At 48.2% G+C, this 26,659-nt stretch overlaps 1 protein-coding gene across 2 annotated transcripts in view; it reads left to right on the top strand.

The window, feature by feature from the left end:
* GALNT7 (polypeptide N-acetylgalactosaminyltransferase 7) overlaps nt 1-26,659 on the top strand; it is a 117,774-nt gene that overhangs the window by 55,442 nt on the left and 35,673 nt on the right. For both annotated transcript variants that reach the window (XM_060015292.1, XM_060015293.1), the window contains exon 2: nt 1,888-2,348. In XM_060015292.1, coding sequence (XP_059871275.1) covers nt 1,888-2,348 — 461 coding nt within the window. The remainder of the gene's footprint in view (nt 1-1,887; nt 2,349-26,659) is intronic.

The following is a 26,659-nucleotide window of genomic DNA, read 5'->3' as shown; positions in this document are numbered from 1 at the left end:
AGCTGACTTTCCAAAGAGACCGTTGTCTCTAGATAAACTACTGGTAGACGGCAACCTGCATATCAGCATCACACCTGGAGCCTTACTTCTGTACTCTTTAAAGTTTTTAACTTCATTTTTCAAGACAGCTCTAACACTGTAGAAACATGTCAGTGGGAGGGGGGTACTAATTCTTTCATGAATCTCTTAAGGAACCAGGGGATCTTGGCGTGAGGGGGGTGGCAGACCAGCCGGCCGTCTGCGGTTCCGGTTCTGACCTCTTCACCTCGCTCCAGCCCAGCTGCACACATTCTCTATCGACCTCTGCTGGTTATAGCTGGAGGTGCTCCCTTTAAGCCAGAGGAGCGCAAGCCTGATGTATATTGAAATCACCTGGGGAGCTTTTAAAATTCTGATGCCCCAACCAATTAAATCACAGTGTCTGAGGGGTGGGACGCAGACGTCAGTATACTTAAAGCCACGGAGGTGATGCTGACGTTGAGAAACAAGGCTCTGTGCATGGATTCAGGAAAAACTTCACATGTGACACCGCAGAAGCAAAAGCACTAAGAATTTCTTTTTTTTTAATGTTTGTTTCTTTATGTATTTATTTTTGGCTGCGTTGGGTCTTTGTTGCTGTGCGTGGGCTTCTCTAGTTTCAGCGAGCGGCGGGGGGGGGGGGGGGCGCTCTTTGTTGCCGTGCGCAGACTTCTCATGGTGGTGGCTTCTGTTGTTGCGGAGCACGGGCTCTAGGCGCGCGGACTTCAGTAGTTGTGGCCCGCGGGCTCAGTAGTTGCGGCACACGGGCTTCAGTAGTTGTGGCTCGCAGGCTCTGGAGCGCAGGCTCAGTAGTCATGGCATGTGGGCTCAGTAGTTGTGGCACACAGGCTTCGTTGCGCCCTGGCATGTGGGATCTTCCCGGGCCAGGGCTCGAACCTGTGTCCCCTGCATTGGCAGGCGGACTCTCAACCACTGCGCCACCAGGGACACCGTGCACTCAGGACTTCTGATGGGAAGATATGTGCAGGGGGTGAGGAAAGGGAGACACCCCTCCCAGAATACCTGTACACACAGCGTCTGTGCTTCCTTGGGACGCTTCTGGAACGTGGCCAACTTAGGTACTGGGTGTGGTTTAAAAGCCCCAGCTGACTCAGTTACAGTCACTAGGGCTTTTTTTTTTTTTTTTTCTAATATAGTTTGGAACTCAGCTAAACTTTCACTGAGCAGGAAATACCTAATGGGGGCTGTTGAGTGCAAATCCCAGCCCTGTTCCTCTGGCATTTGGAGCACGAAGCCAGCCTCGGGGTGGGCGATGCCTAACAGCACGGCCACCATGTGGCTGTGTGACCGACAAAACATCATATTCTTCGTACACCAGATAACTGGGAAAACCACACTGTACAACAGGACCTGTTAAGTGCCTCCTTTAGTCACAGGTCCTAGAACCTCCTTGCTCTGACCTGTGACAGTGTGCTTTGGGACTTCCCTGGCGGTCCAGTGGTTAAGACTCCGTGGTTCCAACTGCAAGGGCCATGGGTTCGATCCCTGGTGGGGGAACTAAGATCCAACATGCTGCACAGCGTAGCCAAAAAAATAGGGAAAAAGAAAGAAAACAGCAATATGCTTTATTAAGGGGTCTTTGATAGAGTCGTGTTTATAAGGGGAGAAGTAAAAAAATGCATCCACCTCTTTGTCTTGGAACGGTTAGGCAAGGAAATAGTCTCTTCTTGGCTCCCCCTGGGAAAGGTACCTTCTAATGGGGGCCCTGATTCATGGCCTGCTTCTGTTTCATATTTCAGACCATTTGATTGTTGCCTCAGCTATTTTGAAAACATGAAAATTGGTGTCATAAACTCTGTTGTGGTTGCCTTCATGTACTCACTGTATATCCCCCTCCCTTTTGTGTAGGAAGACAGAGCTGTTAATAACCCCATGCCTGACCGAGGGGGCAATGGACTAGCTCCTGGGGATGACAGATTCAAACCCGTGGTGCCCTGGCCTCATGTTGAAGGAGTAGAAGTGGACTTAGAGTCTATTAGAAGAAAAAACAAGGCCAAACATGAACAAGAGCGCCATGCTGGAGGAGATAACCAGAAAGACATAATGCAGAGGCAGTATCTCACATTTAAGCCTCAGACTTTCACGTACCGTGATCCTGTGCTCCGCCCAGGGGTCCTCGGTAACTTTGAACCCAAAGAGCCCGAGCCTCATGGAGTGGTTGGTGGCCCTGGAGAGAAAGCCAAGCCGTTGGTTTTGGGACCAGAATTCAAACATGCAGTTCAAGCCAGCATTAAAGAGTTTGGATTTAACATGGTGGCGAGTGACATGATCTCCCTGGACCGCAGCGTCAGTGACTTACGACAAGAAGAGTAAGCACAACCCCTCCCCTTTCTGACCTGGGCGCGCGTTTCCATAGATACCTAGACTTACTTAGATGGTTAGAGTGCAAAACATATTTTGTGCCTTCACTGAAAGGGAATAAGAGGGTCTTTGGTCCACGAAGTGGCCAGAAGGGGGAGATCTCCCCATTTGTGTTGTTTTACTGAGGGTGTGGCGTATAAAATTCTGGGGTCTCCTCTACCACTGCTGCTCAAAGTGTTGTCCTCGGACGGGCACCGGTCTGAACTTTCTGTTCCCAGTCCACAGAGAGAAAACGAGCTTGTACCAGGCTGTGAAGTAACTCTTGATAGGAGGTGCTTTAAGTTCACCTGACAATGTGCAAATAACAGAGCTGTCTCTCTGTGTGTGTTGTTTCTCCTTCTGGACAAAGCTCCTTGTCTTGCTGTGGGACGGTAAACAGGAATGCTTCTCGGGATGCCTCTGGAACTAACTGGTTGCTTGCCCTCTTCCGTTCTTACCCTCAGCACTGAAACTGGGAACGGAAGCTCCCGAGTATGTACTGTATAAAAGGCGCCTTCAGACAGATGAAACCGTAGCCCTCACGTTCAAGTGCTTTTCCTGTAGTGTGATTTAAAACAAAGGGTTTCCAACTCTTGACTTTTGATAGTGGTGATTATTGAATGAACTCAAAGCTTTTTCTCCTTCAGTTTATTCACTAACTGATTCTACTCAGAGGGTCTAAGCAGCTTCCATTAGCTTCCGTGGTGTGGATGCAAGTTTAATTCACTGCTACTACAAAACTTTCCAGATGTATTCCCTGTGATGCGTGGTTAACACAGTCCTCGTTTTAAGAAGTGGACACAGCAGGCGCACGCACACACACACGGTCCCCACAGCAGCATCCTTTATGACCCTGCAGTCAAATTCCGGACCTACCAGAAGGCTACTCCAGAGACTTTGGACCTTCCTATATTGATATGATAGGAGTGAGAGGGGGGTGCATGAAATATGCAGAGAAGAAAGAAAGAGAAGCAGTAGAGAACCAGGGTGGTGAGGGACATAACCTCTAGTACAGAGAAGAATTGGAGCATCTCGGGGGACTGTGAAGGGAGAGTGTGGGAGCAGTTATTCCTGATCAATGCAGAGATTTGCCTGGTCGCAGATTTGCCATATTTAGAAAGAAAAAAAAAATAGCAGATGCTCAGTCAAATTTACTTTCAGTTAAACAATGGAAAATGTTTAGTATAAGTATGTCCCAAGTAGTGTTTGGAATATACTTATACATTAAAAATACTTGTGGTTTATCTGAAAGCCAAATTAACCGTGCATCCTGTATTTTATCTGGCAGCCCCCCTAGGCAGGGGCTGAGGTCGTTGTTATAGAGCGAGAATTGCCGTGCATGGACACTTCAGGACCCCACACGGGATCTGCAGTCCTCCCTGGAGTGCATCCCAGTTACCCGAGACAGTCTCAGACCGTGCGTCTGTCACGGGGGGGGTTCTCGGAGGACCTCTTGATGGCCTTCTCCTTACCATTATGGGGAAGGAAAGGAAGGGGAGAGTCTAACACTGACTTCCTGCTACAGGCCAGGACTTCCTGCAAGTGATCTTATTTGATTCTCACAAGCAAACGGTGAGAGAGTTGCCACGTGTGAATGTGAAGTCTGAGGCTTAGCGCTGTGACTTCTCTGTATCTGCCCAGAGAAATGGCAGAGCTGTGGTCCTACCCCAGGTGGCCCGGTTAGAAAGGACTTCTCCCTGCTCTGCCCCATCCTTTCGTGGACAGTGTGGACCAGGGCAGGGTGGCCATCCCAGGGTGAGCTCAGTGTGGAAACGGAGATTTTAGCACATGAATTAAATATAAAAGATACACAAGTAAAACACCAGTTTGAAAATCAGTTTAAAATCTAGCTCACTCTTCGGTATAAGAAATGTGCTAAGATGTAGGATATCAATAGAAAACCAACAAGGACCTACTGTATAGCACAGGGAACTATACTCAGTATCTTGAAATAACCTATAATGGAAGAGAATCTGAAAAAGAACAGATATATTCATATGTATATATATATATGTACATATGTGAGTGAATCACTTTGCTGTACACCTGAAACATTGTAAATCAACTATAATTTTAAAAAAGGAAGAAAGAAGCATGCCAAGAAGATCAAAGGCATACATGCATACACGGCAGGGCAGCGCCCAGGACTAGCGTGGTTCTCGGTGGCTCCCCCTCCTGCGCCCCTCACATCCCTTCTGTCCCCCAGGCCTCTTCTTCCTGCCACCACGCTCCGTCTCCAGTCCACCCTTCCACCTCCCCTGTCACCAGCCACGGCCACGCCACTGTCATCTCTCCTAGAACCCCGCCAGCGCCTCCTGCCTGTTCACACCTAGCCCGGGTAACATCATTCTTTGCCTTCCCAGAGCACCTAGAATAAAACGTTCCGGGCCTGCCCACCTCGCTCTGTCCGTGCGTCTTCTCCCGCGGGGGGGCGTTTGCACGTCCCCCCCCCCCCGAGCTCCCTCACCTCTGTGGGCTTTTTCCTTCCTCTGTGGCCCCTTCCCAACCCTCAGGCTCCGTCAGACTCTCTGGCCTGCTTTATTTTCCATTACTCCTCTCTGGCCGTTTCATTCCTAGTATCTCTCAAATTTTATAATTAGACATTGGTTAATTTAGCTATTGACTGTCTTTCTTACTAGATGATAAGGTCCCGAGAGCAAGGAATTTGTCTGTTTTCTTCACCAGCTACTTCCAGTAAGTGACACCCAGGAGCTTGGCCGTGTCCAGTGGTGAACATCTGTTGAGAGAGTGAATGAATGAGTGAGTGAATGAAGGAGTCCGCTGGGATCAGACCTTGGCTCCATTACCAGACGCGAGATCTCAGACCAGCTCCTTACCCTCCCTATCAGTTACCTGATCCATCACGTGGGTCTACCCATGCCTACCCCCTGGATTGGCATTGGGATTAAAGGACATAATAGACTAAAAGTCGTACCACACGCCTGGGGGTTAGAAACTTAAGTATTAGTGGCTGTTTCTTTCTTAATTGCTGTGGCACTTTCTTCAGGTCACAGTTTGTCTACCCTTGAATGTTTCTGTAACTATGCAGCTTTGAGGTCCTCTGTTGCTTTTTGGAAAGTGTGGATTCCCCCCACACCGCCGTGTCTGCATCATCTTGCATCTCCTCGCACCTCCCTTGATGGCAAAGCCTTCGTCCCCTTTGATGATTTCAGACATGCCAGGCGCCTCTGAAGCTCCCATCTCTCTGGGTCTTGCTCTCCTACAGTCGTCTTTCTTCCTGCCTTTCGCTGTCTTTCCTAACTGCGTTGCCCCCCAACCCGTCACCTTCCTTCTTTTCTTCTTTCCTCTAATGTTCCTTCCTTCCTCCTGCCATGCCTTTCCATAGGCTGAACTGGAGCAGCGCTTAGAAATAAGATTATTGCATGTTCCTGCAAGGATTGTGTCCCCAGTCAGATAAAAGGACCGAGGCTATCTTAGCAGATGATCCTAAACCCCTTTCTAAAATTCTGTGTTAGTGAGAAAACTTTTGTTTATACTCAAAATGTGCAAACATACTCCCAGAAGATTTTTTAACTCAATCCAGATTATTTTTTAAATTTGATTCTTTCTCACCCTTTTTTAAAAAATGGGATAGGCTTCTTTCCTGTTTGAACACTGTAAAATTCAGTGTAGACTCGTAAATAATTTCTAAGTTGAGTTATTCATAATTTAGAACGTGGTCAATCTTAAGAGTTTTCGCCAAAATAAAAAGGTCAACAGCAAATACAGCACTGCTAATTTTCACGTAGTATCTGATGTGCATATTTGCACTTTTCTGCTCTACCGGCAAAGTGAAAGCATCCCACGGGCCCACCTCACACACACGCCCTCCCTCACACTCGGTCCCCCCGGAGCGCGTACTGCACAGGGCTTGAATCTCCGCAGCTGTGGGATCTAGGCCTGATTAGCCTGCTCTCTTGCCTCTGTCACGCATAATGAGCCACCTGCCACACTTGGAAACCTAGCTTCGAGCTGTTTGTCCAATTACAACATCTGCCCCTGGTTCACTCGCTCGTTCTTGTGGCCGTTCCCTCCGGCTTTTCGGATGAAAAGCAGGACAGAACTGCCCAGCTGCCAGTGTGACTCAGGCTCACGTCTGTTGCAGCTTTGAATCACATCCCCAGGCTGAGTCACTTACTGGCTGTTGATCGCTCATTAGGAGGGTGAGTAACAGTGTTTGGAGGGAACGGGAGGCCTCCTTCTTTTCTAAAGGCTTGAGCCAAGAATGACCTCACCTGCCTTCACGCTTGTGTTCTATAAAAAAACATACATGATTTTCTGCACAGCTCAGCGGAGATGGAGTCTCTCCAATAAACGAGGCACTGTGCTAGCCCGTCAGGGATGCAGCAATAAGAAAGTACAGTCCCTGCCTTCAAGGGGCTCGCCATCTATCCCTGGGGAGAAGGGAAAGGTTACCGCGACGTAAAGAGCCTGAGGGAAGGAGAGGGGGGCCGCGCTGAGTTACAGGGAAGTCAGGAAAGGATTTACGGGGTGAGCACTAGGGACGGGCCCGTCGATGAGGAGGTTTCCCAGGAGGAGGTTACAGGTGTAGAGGGCAGGACGGTAGGCGTGGACCGGGAGGAAGTCCGGTGCCGTGGCTTACGTGGATGGGGCAGTGAGTGCAGAGACATAGAGACACAGCTGGTAGGACAGAGAGGGTGGCGTTTGCAGGCCCCCAGTGCCGCTCTTCACAGTCTGCACTGAATGCGGTGCAGGGAAGACCCACTGAAGGGGTACCGAGAGAACTTGAGGAGTGTCAGGCTGCTGGGGTGTCCGGAGCGGGTGGGGGCCTGACCTGGTAGATGGTCCGTAGTATCACAGTAGGAACCTGAGTGAAGGCCCCAGAACCAGACTAAGGAGACTCAGGGGGAGAACAAGAGTTAGAACAGGAGGTGCCGGCAGCTGACGGAGGGGAAGGAGGAATCAGACATCGGTACAAGGCTTTGAAGCTCAGAAACAGGGAGAAGGCCACCACTGACCAAGGAGGGGGCAGGATCAGAACAAGCTGCTCTGCACAGAGCACCTGTGCCCCAGACCTGGGCCTCGGGCGAGTGCCCCTCCCCCGTGCTGAGCCCCGCAGGGGGCCGAGCCCACTTGTGGGAAGTGCTGTTTGCGGTTACGTTAGGTTTTCTTCTAATAAAGCGTAGGATTTTATTTCCTTTACTGTGAACTAACGGCGGATGCAAATATGTGGAAATTATTCTTGCCCTTTCTCTGCCCAAGAAGGCAGACAAGCAGGGGTATCTAATCCAAGCTCTTTTGTTTCAAACAAATGAATTAATAAGTATCTTGACTTGTTGAACAAATTCATCTGCTTCTACTGTTTAACCTTTCCTCCTGCCTGCACTCCTGTTGCATTTCTATTTTGTAGAAAGCTATCTCAGTTGCATTGACAGAGCGAAATAATAGATGTTAAAGTGCTTCAAAAACTCTAAGAGCCATGCAAATGTTAATATGATTGTTAATAACTTTGTTAAGCTTGTCTGTGAGAAACTGAGGTGGTTTTTTAAAGATACTATACACTGACATTCCTGCCTTATACACTAGGTAATTCTCTTCTTACCTGATACCAGAATACTGATATTTAATTTTATTTAAGGTAGTTATGGTCGTGAGCTTTTTTCATTCTCCGTCTGTGTTAAGGGCTTTCTTTGATACCTTTGTGTAGAATATAGTAATATAATTTATCAAATAGTTGGTATTTTCAAAATAGGCTATAGGGTTCTTTTCTAATTTCAGTTCCTATACATTGTGACCCATGGGTTTCCATTAACACTGACTAAATGTAAGGAGCCGCTCGTAAGAGGTTAAAACAAATTATTAGAATTGTCTGTGCATCATGGACACACATGTGTATGTGGATCACGTATGTGCACATGCACTTCAGTGCTGCGTCCTAGTTTCTGTTAGCACAGTGAGCGCTGGTTCTGTACGACGCCATGCAAACGGCACGGGTCGCGACCGTTGGCGTGCACCCCTTCCCTCTCTCGGATTCTACCCAAAGCACGTCTCATTTTCCAGACTGCAGTTGGGCAGCAGTAGAGCTAATCTGCAGGAAGCACATTTGACATTGGTTTCAGGTGACCTGCAGTGGACATGGCTGCTTTTACATCCAAAAAGTGTTGCTTTCTAACTGGCCTGAAAGTTTTTACTCTTGGGAGCCACTTTTTTGTGAGTTCAGAGGTTTTCCACATGAACTTTAAGCATAAATTGTGTTCTGATACTTAGTTTCTTTTCTTCTCTTCTAAACATACACGTCTGAAACCACACACACACACACACAACACACACACACCACACACACAACCACACACACACACCACACACACACGCCACACACACACACCACACACATACCACACACACCACACACACACACCACACACACACACCACACACACACACGCCACACACACACACCACACACACACACACCACACACACACACCACACACACCACACACACACCACATACACACACACCACATACACACACCACACACACACACCCCACACCCACACACACACCACACACACACCCACACACACCCACACCACACACACACACCACACACACACACACCACACACACCACACACACACACACACCACACACACACCACACACACACACCACACACACCACACACACCACACACACAGACACACACAGACACACACAGACACACACACACTCTGCACTTTGAGATTTTCTCAATGATGGGGGCACAGCCGATTTTTGTTCCAGGTCCTGGCTGACCACAGGAGCCGTATTTAGCCAAATGGGAGTTACTGGAGCTATTGGGGTGACTTAGGTCACCCCCAGTTCACAGCAGTTTACAGGGTTGCCTCCAGAAACTGGACATGGAGGTCATCTGCTGCTCCGGGCCACCGTTAGCAGGGTACCAGCAGCCTCGAACCCCCCTCCTCAGCAGCCTGCAGGGGTGGCTCCCGTCCCCAGGGGGGACGTTTCTGTACTGCCGAGACCCCATGTGATCACTGAGGTCTCTCCCATGAACATAGCTTCATCTCCCCACACACCCCACCCACCACGTTACAAAAGGACAGGGTTTGCCTGGTAAAAGTGTAACCCCGGGTGCTTGACTTGTTTTCGCACAGCTCTCCACCCCCAACCGGGAGTTTACAGTAAGTCCCTGGAGGCTAGCTGTGTGCATTGAGGCACTGCGAGGTACCTGGTTACATCCCACCCCAGTGACAGAGTCAGGGAGACCTTGACTCTTTCTTTCTCTCCAGGGTGAGTTTCCCATCCATCCAGAGCTCTGACATGGAGATGAAGGGGGGGAGGGGTTTGGTACCCTTTCCTACTAGAGCATCTGAGATTTGGAGCTGACGGTCATTTCAGAGTGTTTGGTCATTATCCTCTGCTGAAAAGTCATCAGTCGCTCAGCAGGGAGCGTCTGAACTGCCACAGTGCCCGGTGGACGTCAGGCATGGGCCCTTCCACCTGGAGGCTGGCACGACCCCTGGTGCTTCGGCCACCAGACCGTCAGATTCAGCCTGGTCCCTCACTGTGTCCCCTGTGCGTAGGGCCCTCGGGTGTTTGGTAAACAGGGAAGTGGTCCTGGGGGTCCTCCATTTCCTCCTGCGTGGTGATGTTTGGAGGTGGGCCGGCAAGGTGTCCCACAGTTAAAGTGACCGCCAGGACAGTGTATTTATGAAGATCCGGAGAAGAAAGTCTTTCTCTCTAGCGCCAGGAACGGGGTGAGGTCCTCAGGACACTGGCACTGCACTGTGCTGGGCGGCGTGGACCCTAGGGGTCCCCGAGAAGCCAAGCAGAACATGATGGAGGAGAAAGGCTGCCCTGGACCACCTTTTAGTTCTGGTATCACTGCCCTGCGCTAGAAGATAATATCTCCCAGGACCTGCACAAGGAGAAGATGAGCCCCCGGGCTTCAAGGCTGCGCGGATGCAAGGGATGAGCTGTGATGAAACTGCACGTTGGTAGCGATTTTAACTGATTGACTTTGGTTTCTTTAGGGCCCTGGTCCCCATGCGCCCTGGGTTTCCAGTGGTCTGGTCCTAGCCCTGTTGTTCCTTTAAGTCCTCTTTCTTCCTTCCTTCCTCCATTCCTTCCTCCCTTCCTTCCTTCCTTCCTTTGTTTTCTTCTTTTTTCTTTCTCTTTCTTTCTGCATGATTTTACAAAACAGAAGGCCTTCCAGGGGAAAAAACGTGTATGGCATTGGAGCAGAAGTGCGCCTGTTGCAGTGAGTCAAAGCCAAACACCCAGCGAGGTGCTGCCCACACTTAAGAGGCATCATCTACCTGAAGCTGGCTATTTTTAGGCCACGCATAAACCAACCGTTTGTTCTGGAAGCACAGTACCAGCAACCACCAGCTGGGCCCGGGGCGAGTACGTAGGCATTTTTACTGATCAGGCTCCAGGAGAGAAGGCCAGCCATGCGAGTGGGTGTAGGTGAGGTGGGACCAGTCAGGCAGAGGCTGTCCAGAGAGCAAGAGAACAGCTGTCGTGGGGGCCTGCCGTGCAGGGGGGCAGTTCTGACAGCTCCCCCTCCGGGCGGGGAAGGTCCCTGGGGAGAGCTGTGAGGTGGGTCAGCAGCGCTGTTTCCTCTCAAGCAGGGCCTGGGGGAGGAGCAACAGGAATAACTTGTATGACTCCCTGGGTACACTTGTCAGTAAGTCCATCACCTTTGCTCACTTGAAGCCAAATATGTTAAAAATGCACTTAGTATCACAAATAGAATTGCTCTTTTGTCATCCTTGCAACATACAAGAGGAACAAGTTATTACATGAGTTAAAATGATATAAAAACACAGTTCACATTCAGTAATATCTTTAGTTCATCACTGGGAAATGGCCACGGTTTTGCGTTCCTCTTCATGGAATCCCAGGGGAGCGTCCACTGTCCCAAACGTAGCCAATGTGGAGGAGACTCATTTTTTAATAACCCAGTAACTCGCTGTAGAATGAGCACTGCCGTTTCAATCAGAAGCAAAACACCCGCACGTACTGCAGAAAGGCAAGTCCCAGCGAGCAAACCAGAGCCGGGAAAAAGGGCTCCGGAGACAGATCTGAGCGCCTGAGCTCCAGGTTCTTAAGACCCTGGGGATACGCCACGGTCCCCACAGACGCAGGAGGTTGGGGGTGGGGGGGTCTCCCGCGAAAGACGGGACCGCCCCGCGCTTGCGTCGCGTCTCGCGAGGCAGGCACTCCCCCCAGCGGCGGACGCGCTCGGTGCAGGCCTGCTGGGGCTTCTCCTGGGAGAGCGGGGAGCAGCAGGACGGGGCTCCGGGCAGCCCGCGAACTCCTTCCTGTCGGCTGTCCCTCCGGGCCGTGTGAACGCCGGCTGAGTGGGGAAGTAGCATCGGGTGCTCTTATTCAAGGCACACCGCGAAGGGTCTGTCCTGAGCAGAGGCTGAAGCCACCTCGGTTGGGGTCTGGCTGCCTGTGGCACCGTGGCGCAGCCTCGGCTGGGGCCGAGCGCGGGCTGGGACGGTGCCGGGACGGTGCCGTGACCGCAGGACTCCAGGCTCCAGCCCCGGGGCGCTCATTTACACTTGTTCAAGCGGTGGGGATGTTTCTCGGTCGCCTTACCTGAGGTCCAAGCCTGTCTTTTACTCCCAGATGAGGAGCTGTCGCCGCGATGCCGCTTCTTCGTTCCGTACTTCTCCGTTGCAGCGGCTGGTGGAGAAAGGGGTGCTCAGTTAGTGCCCGTGGGGGTCAACAGCACCCTTGTCCACTTGTGGAGCGCCTGCTCTATGTCTGGCAGTGAGCTCCGTTCTCTGACACGCTGTCTCCCATCCTCATAACTGTGCGGAAACAGCGTTATTATTATTATTTTTTCTCTGTATTTGTAGAGGATGGAACTGAGTCTCAGAAGCAGATAACTTGAAGGTCACATTAACTAGAAGATTGGGGTGGCGGGATCCCAGTTCGGGCTTCCACACCGCTTTGCCTTGTTAGTGACGCTAAACCAGTGGCCCGGGGCAGCAGGGTCGGGGGTGGAGGTGGATATTACAGTATATACATCACATTAACTGTTTGAAAGAGGAGAACAGAAAGTTAGAAAAAGGTAAAAGGCAGAGGCCTTATATGTCATTACTGCAGGATCCTTTCCTGCTTCTAAGCCGGGTTTTCTCCGTCTCGGCACTACTGATGGTCTCTGTCAGGCGGACTGTCCTGTGCCTTGTAGGATGTTCAGCCTCATCTCTGGACTGTGCCCACCCAACCGATGCCTGTGACACACACCGCCCCTCCCTGTCTTTAACTGTGACAGCCCAGAGTGTCTCCAGACTGTGCCACATGGCCCTGTAGGGCAGAATCCCCCCTGGTTAATAATCCCTACTGCTCTAAGGGGCCAGTCAAGGTAACGTTGGCCAGAGGTGCCAAGCAGGGGTGGAGGGTGTGTAACACAGTGGAAAGAACAGAGATGGGACTTAGAACATTGTGGGGACAGCAGGCACAGATCGGTTGAACCGCCAGATAAATGAAGGTGAAATGAAGTTAGGTATTAGCAGCGAGGGTTTTGTGATGGGTCTCAGGCTACATCATGGCAGAACATCTGAACATTATCAGTGGTGTTTCAGTAATCATTCCTGGACACATGGGTCTCTTTCTCTCTCTCTCTCTCTCTTAATATGACAAACACTGGGGGTGGAATGGAGATAGCCGCCCGTCATCCCACTGTAAAAAGGCCCTATCCTGCCCTTTACCTCGTCCACCTTTCCGTCAGTGGGGGCCACTGATGACGCTTTCAGAATTTGGTGCATATTTCTCTGAGCCTTATTCTAAGTTATTCAACCCATTCCCTTGAATTATCCCTTGTTTCCATTCCCTTTCCTTCTAATCGGGAGAATTACTAATACTTGCGAGTGAAATTATTCCAAGTAACAAGAAAAATATTGATGATGCTTATATTCTTGACCTCTGAAGATAATTTTGTACCGTACTTATCTGGGTCATTGTAGGAATTGATATTTTAGTTACATATCAGCAAGTATCGGAATGAATTATGTGAAAGTAGAACATGCAACAGTCCACCTGTTTTAACAGCTTGGCCTGTTCATAGCCTATAGACCAGCAATTCTTCACCTTCTTGGTCAGGCCCCCTTTGCCTGCTTAAAAATTATCGATAGCCCCAGATTATTAAGGTTTTTTTATATGGGCTATCTCTATCACAATTTACCATACTGAAATTAAAACAGAAGTTTTAAATTCAAATAATAATAAGAAAAAGCTATTACATGTTAACATATTTTATGAAAAATAACTAAATTTTCCAAAAAAAAAGTCTGATAAGAGTAGAATTGCCCTGGATTTTTTCCAGTGCCTTGAATGTCTGGTTTGTAGAAGACTGCTGAATTCTGCGTTCAGTCTGTGCCCATATGCTGTCTTGGATGAAGAAAATCTGGCCTTGCACAGACTTGTAATTGGAAAAAGGAGTGCTTTCAATCTAATCTCCTTTTCAGATAGTTGTAGATATTCTTCGTTGATACTACACCAAAACACAAGTGGTAGCTTTTTTAAAGTAATTGCCATGTAGAATCTGAATCCCTCAGAGGACCCTTCCCTACCCTGTTGTTAGTCGGTCTCGCCCTTAGACGGGCCTTCTGCTCTTACATGACGTTGTAGCATCACGTGTTGGCCATCTGGAAAATACTGGTTTCCTGAGCAATGCAGATCTTCCAAATACTGACAGTTTCATTGTACTGTAAGCACAACAAAGCCCCACGTGTTAATGTCATCATCGATCTCATCAGAAAAGTCTTCAACTCCTGGGATGCTGTCATAATTCCAAGAGCCTAAGTTTTGCTTGAAAGTTCAAGTTTTATCATCGGCAGCGAATGATGTCAGTTGTTTTCCTTGAAGTGACAGGCTCCCTTCATCTGTGTTTGAGGAAATGCCAGATCCCCAAGCCTGGCTGGCCTCGGTTTGTCTGCAGGTCCCTTCAAGTGCAGCGGTGTTCTGTGAGGGACTCGGTGGGTTCGGGAGCTCAGGCGCATGGTGTTCATCCTCGAGATGACCGCCGTCCTCGGTGGGAACAGAAACCCTTTCTGCACGCCTCCCACCTGTCTCACAGGACGTTGAAGCATGTGCTCAGGGCTGAGATTGAGTAAAAATTATAAACCCTCCCCAAGGAAGACTCACTCCTTCATCCAGGACATGCAGTGTAAGCAGCACTGGCTTTAACGCTGGCTGTGGCAGGGTGAGGGGCATCACCATCACAGGAACCTGCTGGTGCCATTACCTTGCTTTGCCTTAAGGCACCAGCGATTTTACCCACCTTTGCTTTTGTGCCATCAGATTAAAGATCAACATAGTAAAAAGGTACTAAGGTCTTAATATTATCATGAAAATATCTTGACCTAACCGAAAAGTGTCTTGGGGCCCCAGGGATCTGTGGACCGTACTTTGTGAACCACTGTTACAGATTTTTAGAATCAACTAGATGAATAATAAAAATAATGAGACTTCAAAAAAAAATTGTCGGGCTTCCCTGGTGGCGCAGTGGTTGAGAGTCCGCCTGCCGATGCAGGGAACACGGGTTCGTGCCCTGATCCGGGAAGATCCCACAGGCCGCAGAGCGGCTAGGCCCGTGAGCCATGGCTGCTGAGCCTGCGCGTCCGGAGCCTGTCCTCCGCAACGGGAGAGGCCATAACAGTGAGAGGCCCGCGTAGCGCAAAAAAAAAAAAAAATTGTCGTCTTCAGTCTTCTAGTTTTATCATTGACGAATACAGTGACATTTTATAAAGTTCAAGGAGATCTTTTCTACCTGATTCGTTGGTAATTTCACCAGATTCTAGGGTTATCAATGATTTAGATCATTAAATCCTTAATCCAAAATTTAATTGAACTCTATTTTAATTAACTGATAAATAAGAACTTGATTTTATATTACAGAAGTGCTAGAACATCTACAAAAGGGTAGGTGGCCTGACAGTATGAATGAGATCCTATCTCTAATTACATGGGACTAAGGGATAAAGTAATAGCCAAAAAAAAAGAAAGAAAAAAGACCAGCTTTACTATTCTTGGGACAGCAGTGTTTTCAAATGGTATGATGCGATCAGCCCCCAAATTTGGAGTAGTTTACCGTCATCGTAATAATTTAAATGATTCAGAAAAGGAACTCATGGGAGAAAACAGGGATTCAGACCCCAAGGTTCAAAGTTCAACAGTTTATTAGTTGGATACTTTATTAAATCAATATTTTGTATTGATCACAATTTCAGGAATTCATAGCACAGTGCACACGAGTTGTCTATGTTTTCTAAATTCTACAGATAATATAAATTATCATATAATTGTATCATATAAATGTATCATAAAATGAGGTCAGTAGTATTAACATGATGAAAACGTTTGGTCAGACATGATTCAGGTGACCTAAGTTAGCTTCTAAACTGCTCACTCGTTGGTTGGGGACATCTATAAAGCTAGTCCATGCAACACCTTCCCCCTAAGCAAATTACCAGACAGAAAATGGTGCTTTATCATCTGCAGTTTTTATATAGACAAAAAAAAATTAAGTTTTGGAGTTAAAATTAGTCTTGGGACCAATTTTTTTTTTTTTTTTTTACTGTATGCGGGCCTCTCACTGTTGTGGCCTCTCCTGTTGCAGAGCACAGCCTCCGGACACGCAGGCTCAGCGGCCATGGCTCACGAGCCTAGCCGCTCCGCGGCATGTGGGATCTTCCCAGACCGGGGCACGAACCCGTGTCCCCTGCATCGGCAGGCGGACTCTCAACCACTGCGCCACCAGGGAAGCCTGGGACCAAGTTTTTAATGAGGGAACTATAGCAACCTGAGGACTTGCCATGCATTGATTATTTTCACCCCCTCTTGCATTTAAACAAAAGTCTTCTATATAATACCTGAGTAGTCAGAAGGCACTTATTATTTCTATTCTAATGATTGCAAAACTTTGAGCAGGTATACAATGGAATCAGAAGAATGCACTCAAAGCCATAGTAACTAAGACTAAGACGTGAGTGGTTATGATACAGGACAAAATGTCATCGATAAGACAAAGCAGACCCTGCGGGACGACCGAATTGTCTTCTTTGTCCCATCAGTATCCACTATGAAGTGTAACACGCGGATGACACAGCTCTGTCCTGACAGGGCGGGAGTTCTCTGAGGACACACCGCCCCACAGTCCTCTCTGAGTCTCGTTTCCTCATCTGTAAAGAGAGGGGGTGGTCAGTGTTTTTAGTTCATTTCCTGCACAGAGTCGGCAGAAGCCTCTCTGCCGACGGCTTTCTAGGGAGCACCTCTGTGCTCTGGTTCTCGCATCTCCTTGAAACCACCCCCCGGCTCCTCCGTCTGGTTTGGAAACCACTGAACTAGGCGTCCACCAAGGTCTTTTCCGTTTTCAAAGTACTTTTTTCTACGTTTCTACATCCTCCCCTGGGTCTTCCTCACATTCCTCTAGATGCAGAGCCAAGTAGAACCAGCCAGCAAGCAGCTGGTGTGCAGCTGTTATCACTCCAGCTGAGCCGAGTGTGGGTACCGCCTCTTTCTGCCCCCGGGGGCCCTGAGGCCCTACCAGGTGTGACAGCTCTTCCTGGAAAGTCACAATAGATGCAGAATCCAGGCAGAGGCACGTGCTGCATCGTTTCCAGCCCTGCAGCAACATGACACTGTCCTGCCCTGGCGGGGAGACCTCAGGCCGGCCGGCAGGTGAGGTCCTCAGGGTGAGCCAGGACCCCAGGCTCACCCTTCTTTGGTTTCCACAGAAGGAGGAAGGGGACCAGGACGGATGAACCAGGAGGCAGTCAGCCATTCCGTGTCACCAAGACCAACCCTGCCAGCATCTCCAGGACAGGATCCTGTTGGGAGAGCTGCCCCTGTTACCCTTCCTGCGTGCCAGCCCCGGGGGTGGAGGAAGCCCATTTTGCCGCATCGACCAAGGAAGGGGTCCCCTCTTTCCCCTTCCAGAGGCAGCTACTGTTTGGTGAATATTTGTCATGTTCTTTCCGCACGCAAAGTGCATACGTATATTCATGGTTTTTAGAGCATGAAAGACTTGCTTTATGTTCTGAAAGCTCATCACTCCCTGCGCTTCCTCGTGTGGCTTATGCTGGAGCCTCAGCAGCCTCTTCCCCGTGATGACACGGTTAGCAAACCAGCAGTCACAGTGGATGGGAACCAGGGCCCGAGATCCCACTTTCGCGATCACATGGCAGCTTTCACAGGGAATGGCGCGGGCACCTTAGGAACCGTGCTCGTCATCTGTGGAATATTCCATTGACTCAGAATTCTAGAGCCAAAGGGGGCCGGAGAGGTCACTGTTCCTTCATTTCGTGGACAGGGAACTGGAAATCCAGAGCAGGCACGTCTCCAGGATGACCCAGCCACAGGAGGCGTGCTGTCTCCCCGGGCCTCTCTCCACACGTGTAGAAGGCCAGGGAGGTCTGCTCATCAGAGTCGTGTAAGCATGTTATTTGTGCTCTGTGTTTATGAAGCGTCTTTGCAGTAATAAAATGTTCTACTTAGGAACAAAAGGGGAGTATCCTTTTATTTATTTATTTCACGTCCTTATTGGAGTATAATTGCTTTACGATGGTGTGTTAGTTTCTGCTGTACAACGGAGTGAATCAGCTATACACGTACATACATCCCCATATCCCCTCCCTCTTGCGTCTCCCTCCCTCCCACCCTCCCTATCCCACCCCTCTAGGTGGACACAAAGCACCACCGAGCTGATCTCCCTGTGCTATGCGGCTGCTTCCCACTAGCTATCTATCTTACGTTTGGTAGTGTATATATATCCATGCCACTCTCTCACTTCGTCCCAGCTTCACCTTCCCCGCCCCATGTCAAGTCCATTCTCTACGTCTGCGTAAAAGGGGAGTATCTTATCAATTGCAAAGTGACTCTCTTTAACTGTAGGCACTGAAAATCCTGACTCATTGTAGCAAGGGCCTCTGCTTGTATCTAAGTTGGAAGAAGCCGTTCTAGGGAGAGCAGAGGGCCAGGTGGGTGTGGTCCCCGAGCAGAGGGTCAGTGTTAAGGGATCTGGCAGACCCACCAATGTCGTGCAACCCTGTCACCTGAGTGCTGAGGAGATGCTGCGAAGGAGCTTTTCCCTAAATTGTCTGTAGACCTCCCGGATGGCGCATCTCCATGGCCGAGGGGTGTCGGAGCTGGCAGCCCCCCACCCAGTGGGCTCTGCAGTGGCCCTGCCCTGGAGTGGCTGGGGCAGCGGGCTGGGCCTGAGCCCAAGGAGAAGGGGCCGCGGGTGCCTGGGAGCCCCAGGCCCACGGATGCAGAGAGGCGGGGACCTCACACAGAGCTGAGAGGGGTCAGAAGAGCCTCTTCTGGCAAATGTGGGTGATAGCACTTGGCTCATAAAATTATTGTGAGCATTAAATGTGATAAAGAACGTCAAAGGCATGTGACACAGTCGGTAACGTGAGCCCCACTTGTCGGAGGTCACCCCCGCCTGGTGTGGCAGAGTCCCTACAAAAGCTCTTGCTCTGCGAGGGTCTCGCATCGCACGAGGTGTGTGTTCAGCCACATCCTTAGGGCGCGTCACCCTCACTGTCACATAAGAGGTAGATCTGTTTTCCAAGTTAACCCTGTATTTCTTCTGACTCTAAGCTTCTTTGGAGCCTATACTGTCATGTAAGCAAGAGACCACGTTGTCCTTTAAAAGGGTAGGTTTGCCAGTGAAACAGGCTCATTTCTCTGTTCCTACCGCTGCGAAGTGCTGAAAATCTCTCTCTCTCTCTCTCTCTCTCTGTGTCTTTCTCTCTCTCTTTTCTTGTTCTCTCAATCTCTTTTTCTCTTCTTTTGACAGCTTCCTGCAGTTTTCAAGGCACATTTTTATACAAAGCTTCCCTGAATATCTTACAGAATGTTCCCAGCTTACCGTGACTTTTTATGACCCTACTGGTTAAAGTTTTATTCTCTGGTCTAATAAATGTTTTCGAAGCATAAATTTAATTTTAATGGAGAGAATGTAATTCAGTCTCTACCTCTTACACCCTGCAGGTTGTTTTGACAGCCAGAAGCGTTTGCCCGTAAATAGAAATCCACCCCCCCCCATGCTTCCCCTTTGTAGTGGGCAGTCCAGAGCGACAGGCTTCATAGCTGGCCACTGACATGTAGCTTCTGTGCGTGTGCATTTTGATGGGCAGTCAGTTCTCATCATTCATGGTGGTGATGCTCATAAAGCCGCTGTGGACACAGGGTCAGGGATACAGAAGCGTCACTGCCGGAGGAAACACGGGGATAGGTGCTCACACGCCTCTAGCACCTTTGCATCACTGATCTGTGCATCACCTTGTTTTGTGTGTGTTTCTATTTAAAGGCACCTTATTTAGTGTGCTGTTGCATCGTAACATTGGATCCAAGGCCAGCAGCCCTAGGACTCATGACTGCAGGAAGCCTGTCTGACACACACGCTTTCTCTATCAGGCTCAGCACAACCTCACACACATAGGAGCCCCACACAGCACTGCAGCCCAACCTCGGGGGCCACGTGAAACAGCGAAATCAGCAACCAAAAGCACAAAATAAGAAATAAGTAGACTAGGGCTTCCCTGGTGGCGCAGTGGTTGAGAATCTGCCTGCCAGTGCAGGGGACACGGGTTCGAGCCCTGGTCTGGGAAGATCCCACGTGCCGCGGAGCAACTAGGCCCGTGAGCCACAACTACTGAGCCTGCGCGTCTGGAGCCTGTGCTCTGCAACAAGAGAGGCCGCGACAGTGAAAGGCCCGCGCACTGCGATGAAGAGTGGCCCCTGCTCGCCGCAACTAGAGAAAGCCCTCCCACAGAAACGAAGACCCAACACAGCCAGAAATAAATTAATTTTTTAAAAAAAGAAAGAAAGAAGTAGACTAAACAGGCGCTGTAAAGGACATGTTTACAGTACCAGAGTAAGAGCGTCGTCCTGTGCCCACCTGTTCACATTTCCCTGCCCTGCACGTGTCGTCAAATGACCACAAAAATGTCCCAAGTACTGATTTTGAGTTACAAGTACGTTTTAGAGAGTAAGCAAATTAACAGACAGAACCCACGAATAATAAGGAGCCACTGTGTTTTTGTATATTTGAGTACAGAGTGCAGGTTAATCACAGAAATATTTAGTATAGAGTTAATGGACAAAGCGCCCAATATCCCATTAGAGTAAATGCAAATCTTTGTAACACTGAAAAATAGTAAATCTAATAGACCAAATATTTTTACTTGTTAATTTACGCTGGAAGGAAAATCTGACAATGGCTTTTAGAAATGTCAAGACCAAAGAGCATAGACTATTAAGATTTTCCATTCAAAGAACAGAAATAAACTGGCCTGGTTGTGATTCAGTGTACCCCCCCCCCATTCATCTTTCTTTTCTTCCTCCCACCCCTCCTTTCCCGCCCCTCCCCCCATACCTCCTTTACTCTTCTTGCTAAAGAGGCTTAGGAAGGAGCTGGAATCATGCCAGGATGGGTTCACAGAGGCTGCTGCAGTCAGCACAGGGGCCATGAACCGGGAGGTATGCTGCACTGTTCAGAATATTTATTAGATTTAGTGCTGAAATAGTCTCTGTTGATGAGCAGACCTAACCTGAGTTTCTCAGGTACCGGTGACCGTGTAAAAGTGGTAGTATCTTACTCTCAGGCCCCAATGCATCACTCACCCACGTGGTTAGATGCTGTATTGAGTGTTTAATTTCCTAGTAACTAGTCTAGACTTTTTACCAGGAACATTTATTAATTTCAAGATTTTATCTCCCCTCTTCCTCTAGAGAAGTGATTGAAATTCTTTCCAGTAGCACATGAACAAAGACCATCCCACCTGACTCTTACTTCAGCCTTCATTTCAGAGGAGCACAACACAGTCTAATGGGCCATGGCCATGAAGTCAGCTGTCATAACGCAGGAAGAGGGATGGACAGCTTTTGAGAAGGGAATGTTGCCGGCTTGGTGCTGGGAAGGTTTCACATACCAGCGGGATCCAATAAAACCGCAGGTATCGCCCCCAGCTGATTGTGGGCAAGTTATTTTTTTTTCAAATAGTTTTTAAAAATATTTATTTATTTATTCATTTTGGCTACGCCGGGGCTTAGTTGTGGCATGCGGGATCTAGTTCCCCAGCCAGGGACCGAACCCAGGCACCCTGCATTGGGAGTGAGGACTCTTACCCACTGGACCACCAGGGAAGTCCCGTGGGCAAATTATTTACAAAAGTCCTGTGCAGAAAAGAGCAAGATAACGTACATGTGTGCATATTTCTAGAACCGGAAAATACAAAATGGTAATGAAATGTACTTTGAAGTATAGCCACTAGTTTTTTTTGGGTTTTTTTTTTGTGGTACGCGGACCTCTCACTGTTGTGGCCTCTCCCGTTGCGGAGCACAGGCTCCGGACGCGCAGGCTCAGCGGCCATGGCTCACGGGCCCAGCCGCTCCGCGGTATGTGAGATCTTCCCGGACCGGGGCACGAACCCTTGTCCCCTGCATCGGCAGGCGGACTCTCAACCACTGAGCCACCAGGGAAGCCCTAGCCTCTAGTTTTTAACAATTCTGCAGAGGTACAGGAAAGTACTGCTATTGGCAGTATGTAAGGCTCTGGATCCTTTCATGGAGAGATCTTTAAAATTAAAGTGGGAATACTTAGGAGGCAAATACAGTCAAACTTGTTTCCTTTCAACTGTGACGGTAACCCTTATGGTTGTCTGTGCTCGCCAAAAGAAAGACTTAACAGACTGGCATCAGCTTCAGAAAACAAGACTTTACATAGCCACAGAGTTCAATTCAATTGCTCCTCTGAGGTCTTGAGTTTAGCAGCTTAGGGGAAAAAAATGCCCTTTTTTTAAATGACAGTGTTTTATGAATAGAAATTGCAGGGGGAAAATGGTTTCTGCATCCTACTGTCTTAGGAAATGAGGAAGCTGCAGAAACGGCTTCCTCGCTCACGAAGGCCTTAGTATAAAAGGTCATTGTGGGGTTCGGTGCTATGAAGCTCATCTCCGGTCAGCAGACACCGGGCAAGCACGGTGGGCACATGGCCAGGCCTGTCAGAGGGGCTCAGAGTGCGGGAACTGGGGGTGGGCGTATGTGTTAATAAACCAGTGATGTCCACTTAGGTATTGAGAGGAATTTAAAAGGCAAACCTTTTTACCCCTGAGCAACATAATTGAACACATTTCAATTGCTGCAAAATGTATATAATTTTTAAAAACTGCTTCAGAATATTTCGGATTGATTTCTGAGACTTTGGGTGGATTTTGAAGAAGTATAATTTTTCTTCCACATGAAATACTTCACATCTAAAATGCTGATAATTAAACATACTTATTCAGGGATGCTGGAAACACTATCCTGGCACTTCGAAGGAGCTGACTTTACTGTTCCGATTTATAAACCTCCACGAGCTGGCAGCCAGACCCCACACAAGATTTCTAACCACCCGCCCTGAGCTCTCACATCTCTGTGTGTGTGCGTCCCGTTCCCCCCCTGGGCGGGGTGTCTGCTCTGGGGACAGCCATCCTCCTGCACCCCGTTCTGTGTCGCCCCCCCTGCTCTACCAGTGTAACAGGGTGATGGGATTCGATGGCATAATTAACCAGCTGGTATCAGGAGGGAAAAATGGCAGCAGTGAAACACAGGCACCTGCAGTCTAATTTGCAAATCTGTCCAATAGCCTACTATTGAATCAAAATGCAAATGGGTATAAATAGTAGTGTTTCTATAAAATGTGCCCCCTGCTGCTTAGAAAAGATGCAGTGGGGCAAAGCCGCCCACTGGGTGAATGCCGGGGGAAACGGGGAACTCCAGGTCTGGTAAGCCTTCATGGGATGGTTTTAGTTAGAAAAGAGGTACCAGGACGGACCTCTTGCCCAGGGGTTAGATGCTTGTGAAGCTTTCGAAGCTACCAAGTGATGTTCTGTTCACTTGTAGTTGTCTTAAGTAGCAATTTTATTCCTAAATATTCTGAAAGAGGGAAGTATATATATTGAACAGAAAACTTAGAAGAGGAAAATAAAAATCACCTCGCAGCCAGGCAGGAGTTTTTACACAGATGCGCCGTGCAGGGAGGGCCACATTCCTTCACCGGTCCCCTGCTTGCTGTGATGACCGAGCTACTGGCTCGGTGTTTGTGCCACACAAGGATTATTCAGCAGGACAGATCCCCGTGGACCAGCCAGAACAAAGGATTAGTAACCCTTTCCTCGTGCCTGGTGGTGCTTCCTTGATTCTTCTCACCGTGCAACACACCCCTGGTCCCCACTGCTCTGTCAGCTGCCACCCCACACAGATCAGATTCGTGTTGCCGTTTTCCTTTTTCCTTTCTTTTTGGGTCATCGTCTCCCTTGTGTGTGGCCCATCTGTACACCTATTAGAAACCCAGGGCCTCTGAGGAGAAAAGTTAACAAATTGATGAGTCACCTCACTTGTGATCTCACAGCTGTTCAGTCCTTGAGTTCCTTTGGCAGTGTTTAATGAGCTACAGTGTTTTCCAGAGTGGTGGTTTGAGACTTGCTGGCATCTGTCTGCCTTCTTCGGGGTGAGAATGAACATTCCCTGTCACTCACTTACCTTCACAATAACATCCCGTCTCTGAGCATAACCCTTTTGATAACTAACTTCAGCTTACTTCTGGCTATGCATTAAGTTCCGGAAAATTACAGTGAAGCAAAGATGGAAGAGAGAAGATAATTCAATTAATATAGGAAAAGAAGGATACTGCTTTAATGATTTCTAGAAACAGTATTACCCACTTCCTCTTCCACAATATTTATTAAACATCACATATGTATCCATTATACCACGTGCTAAACCGGCAACATGTCTTTTTAATACCTTTATGAAGGTAAATCGCTAAACATACTGCATATATTCTTAGAGCCCCAGAAATTGCCTGTTCTGCTAACTATTGTACATTATGTACTCTTTTCCACATCTGTATTCAGAGTTTTATAGTTCAGTCTTAAAAAAAAATGATCTAGTGTATTTATATCCTCATTTTGCTGTAGGAACATTAGTATCAGTGTTTAAGACCTTCCATAAATAAATGTTCTTTGGCCTGTATTGATAACTCCTTTAATACCTAACAGTGCTCTGGTGGGGAAATTATTTGCTCAGTCCAGCCTAAAGTCACCATGCTGCCCTGTAAGTTTACATCTTTTTTTCCGTCATTACCAGGGTCAGAATCTGCCTTTGGAAATACGGGTCCTGCACATGGTCAAGGTGACTTCCTTGTTGAAATCAGAGCACATGGAGAAGGCATATAATCACTCACTGAGGGATGAAACACGGAATAGGAGATGATTCAGTAAACATTTTTTTCCCACATCTTTATTGGAGTATAATTGCTTTACAATAGTGTGTTAGTTTCTGCTTTATAACAAAGTGAATCAGCTATACATATACATATATCCCCATATCCCCTCCCTCTTGAGCCTCCCTTCCACCCTCCCTATCCCACCCCTCTAGGTGGTCACAAACCACCTAGCTGATCTCCCTGTGCTATGCAGCTGCTTCCCACTAGCTAGCTATTTTACGTATGGTAGTGTATATATGCCCATGCCACTCTCACTTCGTCCCAGCTTACCCTTCCCCCTCCCCATATCCTCAAGTCCATTCTCTAGTAGGTCTGTGTCTTTATTCCCGTCTTGCCCCTAGGTTCTTCAGAACTTTTTTTTTTATATATATTACATATATATGTGTTAGCATATGGTATTTGTTTTTCTCTTTCTGACTTACTTCACTCTGCATGACAGATTCTAGGTCCATCCACCTCACTACAAATACTCAGTAAACATTTTAAGGAATGTTTGCAAAGTGTGATCTCCAAATCAGTGTTGAACTTAAATTCCCAACTTGGTCTCCACGCAACTGTTACACTGACTTGTGTTTTGGTACAGTGCCGTTGGTCTCCACTGACAGCCTCCAGGAAGACAGCCCAGGGAGGCTCATCACTGCGTTTACCATAACGAGGCCCCCTGGAAAAAACATCCCAGCTGGTCTTCGCGCCAAGAATATCGCACTCTTTCCGAACAACCGGTTTGTTAAACACAGTCCTGACCAGGTTTCCCTGCTAGAAAATTCAAGCCAAATTGTGGCCCATCCATTCGAAGTATGGGGCGGGGGTGGGGTGCGAGGCCACCTTGCTGCCCAGCTCAGGGGGTGCCGCCTGAGTGTCTTCTCTGTGAAGGGTGTCCCAGGACTGTACACACAGGACCCCTTGGCCCTCACATATGCGCTTTTAAAATCTTGTTTTTGCTTCCTCTTTTTTCTTCTTGTTCTTTCTTTATCCATCTTTTCCCCCTCCTGTTTTAGAGTTTTGTAATATTGTTGTATTCTGTGTGTCTTTGTAAGCTGCTTGAAGTCCTTTGTGGAATAAGGTGCAGCATAAATTAACGTCAGAAAGAGAAAAACAAATACTGTATGCCAACGCATATATATGGAATCTAAAAAAAACAATGGTACTGACGAACCTAGTTGCAGGGCAGGAATAAAGAGGTAGACATAGAGAATGGACTTGATGACATGGGGTGGGAGGGTGAAGCTGGGGCGAAGTAAGAGTAGCATCGACATATATACACTACCGAATGTAAAATAGATGGCTAGTGGGAAGCAGCCGCATAGCACAGGGAGACCAGCTCGGGGCTTTCTGACCACCTAGAGGGGTGGGGCAGGGAGGGTGGGAGGGGGGCTCAAGAGGGAGGGGATATGAGGACATGTGTATGTATATGGCTGATTCACTTTGTTGTGCAACAGAAACTAACAGGGTATTGTGAAGCAATTATACTCCAATATGAAGTTCTATTAAAAAATAAAATAAAATAAAAATAAGTTACAGATGCAAACCTGTATGGGTTCATGCCCCTGGCGTCGTTTACATCCATGCCACAGCACCCAGACCCTTATTCCTGGTAGCGGTGGTCGTCTCAGCTTAGATATATTGGTGTCTAAACTGGTGTTTCTGTAAAATCAGAATATGGCGTGAAAGCACGTGTGTGACATGAGAGTCCAATATAGCTGGAAGCATTCGGCTTCCACTGTGAAATATTCTTTTTCTTTTCCCAGGGAGTTTTGGAGAAATGTACAAGAACATATGTCCAGTACTAGGATTCCCTGCCAGATTTTTTCCCTAAATTGTGGTTTGACATTTCAGATCATTAAGTGGACACATCTGTCCGAATTTGTTTTCCTTTTCAAAAAAAAAAGATCATTTGAAGACAGCTACCCAGCAACAGAGTCAGCATTCTTAGTTTGCCCTGATGCAGTTGGCATTCTCAGCCCTGGAATCAGGCACAAATCACTCCGCAGAGCTGAGTGCAGCCGTCTGTTCATGGCTGTA

This window comes from Delphinus delphis, chromosome 6 (assembly GCF_949987515.2).
Source record: "Delphinus delphis chromosome 6, mDelDel1.2, whole genome shotgun sequence".
Classification (NCBI taxonomy): Eukaryota; Metazoa; Chordata; class Mammalia; order Artiodactyla; family Delphinidae; genus Delphinus; species Delphinus delphis.
The sequence above is the reverse complement of the archived record's forward strand: the minus strand, read 5'-3'. Positions and strand labels throughout refer to the sequence as shown.